Source organism: Argiope bruennichi, chromosome X1 (genome assembly GCF_947563725.1).
Source record: "Argiope bruennichi chromosome X1, qqArgBrue1.1, whole genome shotgun sequence".
Classification (NCBI taxonomy): domain Eukaryota; kingdom Metazoa; phylum Arthropoda; class Arachnida; order Araneae; family Araneidae; genus Argiope; species Argiope bruennichi.
In genome coordinates this window covers 137175160-137182567 of record NC_079162.1, presented here as the reverse complement: position 1 = coordinate 137182567, position 7408 = coordinate 137175160, and the positions used below count along the sequence as shown (strand labels likewise).

The following is a 7408-nucleotide window of genomic DNA, read 5'->3' as shown; positions in this document are numbered from 1 at the left end:
TGTGTCCGAATTTCTGGCATTTGAAGCAGCGGAGTGGATTTGGAATATATGGCTTAACTGGACAGATTATGTAGGCTATTTGCACAGATTTTGGTAAGACTGGTGTATTAAAAGTTAAAATCAGATGTTTGGTAGGAATGTTTTGGTTATTTTTCTTGATACTCATTCTTTGAACGTCAATTACTTTCTGTTCTCTCAAGTTTTCCAAAATGTCTGCTTCAAGGTCTCTCTGGAACTCTTTCTCCGAGATTACACCCTTGGTTTGGTTAAGTGAACGGTGCGCAGTAACAGTGACGGGTATTTCTCCAATTTGCTTCAATTTCATTATGTTTTGAGATTGCTGTTTGTTTTTTATTTCAATTAACAGATTCCCATTGTTTAATTTTTTGATAGTTTTTACTTCACCTACAATTCCAATAATTGCTTTATGTATCAACAATGGAGATACTTTTTTCAATGAACTTTGTTCAGATGCAATAAAAAAATTTAAAATAAGCATTACAATCAGTATAAACATTAAGAGCCATGCGACATTTGAGAAGATTCAGGCTCCAACGGCACCGCCCACCACGGAGCCCAACAAGGGATGGTAGTAGTTACTGGCTTTGGTGATTGCCAACCTCGGCACTTGCCATGATGCTAATCAGAACCTATACGCTGGGATTCACTCCCGGGGACAGTGACCACCCTTAACGCCAAGCCCAAGGAGTGACCCCTTCGCTTGATCCCCTTAAGCAGACCAGTTATGTGCCTGGGATACCGGCCGATTGATACACCGGAGACCGAAATGTACCAACCGTCTAATGGGTCGCCACGCACGGCCAACACGTGGGGTTTTTGGCTGTCCATGAGAAGCAAGAAGCAAACAGAGCGGCGACAGCTTCTCATGGAGAGCTCCCTCGCTTGCCGTCGAGGGAAGGAAAAAACAGCAGAAAGCAGAAGGCACAGAGGAGAGCGAACTGAAACGGAGTAAAGATCCCTGGGTACCTCGGGGTTGGGATACCCGTATTCACCTAAAGAAGGTGAGCCCCTGAGGGGTCAAGTTGTTTAAAGTACAAATCTAGCAAGTATTTCCTGATAAAGTTTAGATAAATTTTATTGAAAACTTTCGAAACAATTTTAAAACTTTTAAAAAATATTTTTATGGTATATTAGAAGAGAAAGAGCCGTTCTTATTTAATGTCCATCAAGTAATTTTTATTTTGCTTGCAATATTGAGTTGAAGATTCAACTAGGGTAATGTTTCACAGGAAAATTTGAGACATGTTGTTATTAAAGAAAATATGCTTCAAAAATTTAGAAACCTTTTTTTTTTTCATTCAATTGAATTTAAGAAAATAACTCAGCAGTCAATGCCGCAGTCATGAAAATATAAAAAAACGCGTGTATAACGTTGATTAAAACATTTATTATTTATGCTGAATAATATAAAAATTAACTTTCATTAATTTTCTAAAAATTGAAAAATATTATTCTGAAATTAAATGAAGATTACGAGATAAGAATACTTCATTTTTTAAGAAATAAAACAAAGAATTTGGCAGGAAACTTTAGTACATGAAAATATTTCAATTTTTTATGAAATTTATATCTGCCCTGGTATTCAATGTGATTATACAATTGTAGAGAAACTGTTCGTTCAATTATTCAGTGTCAAATACTGCGCAGTAATTAAATGACTATTGACTTAAGAACTTGAACTGAATCAGTTTGATAGAGGTGCCAAGGGAGTGCAAATCAGAATAGTAATTTTGGATTTTTAGAAAAAAAATTAATATTTTTTTATAACTGAGTATTAAAAAATATTTTAATCACCATTCTACCCACATTTTTAAAAATATTTTCAATGACTGCGGCATCAACTTCTGAGTTATTTTTTAAAATTTAATTCAATGAAAACAAAGTTTCCAAATTCTTGAAGAAATATTTTTTTTTCTTCACAACAACGCCTCAAAGGTTACCGTAATAGCTTACTCTAGTCCTATCTTCAACTGAATATTACAATAAAGAGAATAACTTCATAATGGACATTTAATATGAACGGTTCTTTCTTTTCTGTTTTTTAATAAAGATATTTTTTTTAAATTTTTAAATTGTTTGAAAATTTTCAATGAAATTTTGTTAAACTTTTTCAGGAAATGCTTCATATATTTATATTTTAAACAGTTTAATAAAAGCAAAAATGAGGAATTTGAGAACTTATTTATGTGACAATTTTGATGCATTATAAAACGAATATGCATTCCATTCATCTCGTCAGAACCAGAATAAGTTTGCCGGGAATTCGTGGAATTGATGTTTGGAAGAACCCTCTAAAATGATATTATATGATGTAAATTTCGATTGGACAAATCATTACATTCTAAATTATAATTTAAAATGCTTTCACACATTTTTAATTATATTTCTGGTAACAACTACTTGTGTATTTTATGTATTATATTATTTATATATTATTTAAGTAACCTGTTTGAATAATTAAGAAATACTGATCGGATGCAAGGTCATATTAGCTCAAAAATGTTTTATATAGAGATAGTTACATTTAACTTCAATTCAGCCTTTCTAAACATTGCGATTATAAAAAAAAAAGCTGGGGGGAGGAGGAAAGGAGCTCTATTTTGGTATCTGCTTGGAAGCAATTTTATGTCGTTACGCCTCTGTATAAGTTGTCCATTAAAAACTCTTTTATCTACTTATGAAACTTAGAACAGTCTATAATACATGACAGGTTATTATTTACGTTTAGGAGTAAAAAAAATTGTTCTTGCAGAACTTTGAGATTATCTTTCAAATTTTGGTATTTGTAAGTGTCATTATTTAAATAGGCTTGTAATTGCTTTTTATGAATTGTTTGAAATTAAAATATAGGATCCATTCCCATTTCATAAAGAACTGTATAAATATATTAAATTTAGCTGCAACTTTCAGCAAAAATTGGTTAAATCATTAAGAAACCTTTTGAAAATACTTTTATTTTTATAAAAATCCTGAAATTTGAATGAAATCTAGAGCTTTTAATTATTAGTGTCCTTAAGACTCTATCATAAATAAAATACAGGAATGAAGTTAAGAGAGTGTTCCAATGATTTTACTAAAAGAATTATAACTGACGATACATTTTTCAAGAGTTGTTTCATATTTGAAACGTTCACTTATTTATTTTTCTTCCTTAATTAAGTCAGAAGTGTGATAACCTCATATGAGTCAATTAACCGGGGAATGTTTTATCGCTTATTTTTTCTTTTTTAATTTTTAGATTTTCTTAAGTTCTCTCGGCTTTTGTGTTTTTCAGATCCTGATTTTTACCCTAATAATATTCGGAGATATTTTTTTTGCGTAATGGCCAAGGACGTCTGTCCCGAAAGAATGGTCAGAAAATATACATATACTAGCTGACCCGGCAAACGTTGTTTTGCCATATAAATAATTTCCTAGTAATTTCTAGTGTAGACAAAAAATAGCTTACTTATTGTAAGTATGTATGTATGTTAGAATGTGTATATTGTATGTATGTAAGAATGTGGTATATGCGTGAAATAAGCATGGAGCGCTGTGAACGATGAGGGAATATAAAAATAACAAAAGGCAAACATTATTTTTAAGTTATTATAATTTATTCCTTAAAATTATATATCATTAATTAAACAATTACGACAGTAACACTATTAAACAATATCAATCTCTTAATGCTATAGCGTGAACAATATTTTTTGTTAGTCCATCTTTAGCTAACACAAACAAACTGGATGGTTTACCCACTCGAGAGCATGCCACGTATAATTGTCCGTGTGAAAAACATGGTGTTCTCAAATCTAATCCACAAACAAACATCGTTTGACTTTGGGATTTGTTGATAGTCATTGCAAATGCCAATCTAATCGGAAACTGAATACGTTTGAATTGAATTGGCACATCTGTAGGTATAATAGGAATCCGTGGTATGAGTATATTTTCACCTCTGAACTTGCCATTTAAAATCCTGGCTTCGATCACGTTTTTCATTAATTTTTGAATGACTAATCGCGTACCGTTGCACAGCCGGGGCGGGTTCAAATTACGAAGCAAGATAATTGGAGATCCAACCTTTAATTGTAAATTATGCGGTGGCATGCCTGGCAAATCCAGTGAGTTCAAAAACTCTGTGGGAAAATTTACTGCTTCGCTGTCGTCGCAAACTGTATCAATAGATTTATATGATACCAAGTTCCCTGGCAACAACATTTGTATCTTCAGATTTAAATTGTCAACGTCTACATTTTTTGCCGCTAAAATCGCTCTTTCTGCAAGCCACTCATGATTTATGTACTGTGTGTGTACATCGGGAAATATTTGTTCAATGAGAGTATCTTGCGAATCAGCGATTGTGCAGAAATCGGTCGGTAATTTTACGTATCCAGTTTCATCTATAGCAACTTTTCCATCACCGATATCTAAGAGTTGTTTTGAAAATGTTTCAGCGGATGGATCTTGAAGCATTTGAACGCGCATATTTATTTTTAGCTGTAATTTTTCAACATTACGCCACAATGGAGATGATTTTAAGCAAGCGTTGATCTCATCAGCGTATGTTGAACGTGGAATGACTGGAAGTATTTGTCTGAAATCACCTGAAAGGACCAACAGAGTTCCGCCAAATAGTTTGTCACTGTTTTTAATATCTTTCAATGTCCTGTTCAACGCCTCAAGTGAATGTTTGTGTGCCATAGTACATTCATCCCAAATAATAATTTTACACCGTTTCAGCACAGTGGCCATGGACGATTGTTTCTTAATGTTGCATACTGCGTCAGGGTTATTCTGAATATTTAGTGGCAGCTTAAATACTGAATGAGCTGTTCTACCTCCATCCAATAAAGTTGCTGCAATGCCCGATGATGCAACGGCCAATGCGATGCCATTATTTGATCGTATTTCAGCAAGAATTAGCGAAATAACGAATGTTTTGCCAGTTCCACCCGGTGCATCCAAAAAGAAGAACCCACCTTGTCCAGCTGAAACTGCGAGCATAATGCGATCATAAATGGTTCTTTGTTCCTCATTCATTAGTGGGACATTGCGGGCAACAATCGCTGCCATTTCTACAGTACTGTACTGCAGTTCACGATTCATTTCAGTATTCATTAAATCAGATGCAGTTCGATTTGGCGAATTCATACCGAAATTACTAAGTGGTAAGTTGGCAATGACAATGCAAAGATCCTCAATAGCAATCAATGCTTCATTGTACATTTCGTCGCTGAATGTTATAGTTAGATCGTGGCACCGTATACGATGTTGATGCAATATATCATCAGTCATTGAATCTTTGTGATTTTCCCATAATATCTGTGCTCGGGCTGGGAAACATGTAGTCAACACTATAGCGAATAGTAGACGAATTTGTATTGCTGTACAGTTCAATGCAGCTTCAGCAAGCATGCATTCCCACTGGTTGTCGTCTTCCAGCAAGCCGAGTGCAAGGCATGCATCTTTATACGTTGGATATTGTTGCCCATTCACTTTACGTATATCTTGAAATGATAATGGGCCAGTAACATTAACCAACAACAGTCGAAGATAAAAGCACTCCGTGTGTCTTGGATTGACTGTAAATAATCGCCCCAAGGCGTTTGATTTAAATAAATTGAGACATGCAGCAACTGGTGAGCCTTGCTTGCGGGGCATCCATGTTTTTGTTTGAGTCCATGTGAAATAGCGTGGTACTTGTGAATAGAGTAATGTTCGTGCAAAGGCACCGAAATCATCCGCACGATTACACAATTCAAAAAATGCAGTGAGTGTAGTTTTAGGTGGATTTATTGCACGATCAATCGCTGTCTCGTTCGTGAAAAATACACGCTGACCGTTTTCAAGATGGATGGCTAACTGAACAACTGCTGGATCCCGTTCATGAATTGGAAAACCAAAGATACGCCAAGCAGCTTCATTGGAGCTGATGTACCGACCAATTTGGTAGAGCGTTATTTCATCGTTTTTATTCACTGGAGGAGCATTCACATTAGTATTTTCCACTCTAAACACAGCCATATCACTGCCTTTATGGACATACTTGCAAATGTATTTGATGCTCTTCACAGAACTGCAGAACTCAACATTAATATGAGCATTATATGTCTTGCTCAGCAGAGGCGAATATGGCACCACCCAACGATTGTCAATATCAATGTCTGTGTTGATGATATTTTTAATAAATGACTGTCCGCCATTTTCAGGATTTCTTCGACGATATATTGGGTATCCGTCGACATTTGTGACCGTATCATTGGTAAAATCTTTAGGGAAATTTTTAGTACATTTTCCATCAGCCATGCAAGGCGATGAACTATTAAGAGTACCACATGGACCATGAATCATGTTTGTTGTAACAATATCAAACAGCAGTTGGTCAGTGGATGGATCTGGAATTTCCGCAGAAATGATACTATCGATTTCTTCAGGACGGATTTTGTCGATGAACCAAACCAAAATGTGTGCATGAGGTAATCTTCGCTTTTGCCACTCAACCGAATACATCCAGCAACGTGTGGGACCAAATACATGTGATTTAGTAATGAAACTTATTAAAGACTTCAACTTTTGTCTGAACACACGTGCTGTAATGTCATGGCGATGTATTGCATTTTGGCCAGACAGTAGCAAAGATGTAATCTCTGGCCATTTTGGATTACATGTGAACGTGATAAATAAACATGGTCGTCCATATTCGCGCACGAAAGTCAGAGCATCCTGTATATATTCTTGCATATGACGTGGACTGCCTACGTACGATGATGGTAAAATGACATGGTTACCAATTTCGGCGACGTCGGCGTTGTTGTTGATAGCGTCTCGCAAATGAATGAACTCTTCCGCGCGCAGCTTTTGTTGATTATATCGTAAGTATCGTAGTCGTTCACTCTCAATCTTCGCGTACATGTCGACCATGAATTGTTGACAAAGCTCACGACATCGTAAAATGACGTTGTCCAGGCCACGTCTAATCATTAATCGGTACGCATAATAATCCTTTGAGCTAACGTTCTTGTTTGTTTCAGCTCCTGTAATATTTGTTCATAAAAATTAATTTAAATTTATTACGTTCAATAATTTAATTGTTTTGTTAAATGATTAATGATCAAATTAATAATCAATGAAGTACCTGATACGGGATCTCGTTGTTTTATGTTTATGCAATATCCGTCTTGTCCCTTCCAGAATATTAGCGGATATTGGAGAGCGTCATATGAACGATGTGTGTCAGCAATGAACTGAAGATTATTATTTCTTCTACGAATCAGAATTTCTCGTGCAGCTGTACAATCGCCAACCATGATTCCAGCAACATCATCCACAACGGGTGCATTGAATCTACGAATATGCTCTCCAGCTGGTGTTTTATCAGGATTAATGACGATAGCGTGATTAT

At 35.3% G+C, this 7408-nt stretch overlaps 1 protein-coding gene across 1 annotated transcript; it reads right to left on the bottom strand.

Moving 5' to 3' along the window:
* Nucleotides 1–3469: 3469 nt before the first annotated feature.
* On the bottom strand, nt 3470–6532 carry LOC129958109 (uncharacterized). The gene has a single exon (XM_056070302.1). It carries the CDS (start codon nt 6514–6516, stop codon nt 3679–3681), a length of 2838 nt encoding a protein of 945 aa, XP_055926277.1. The 5' UTR covers nt 6517–6532; the 3' UTR covers nt 3470–3678.
* Between the last annotated feature and the right edge of the window lie 876 nt (nt 6533–7408).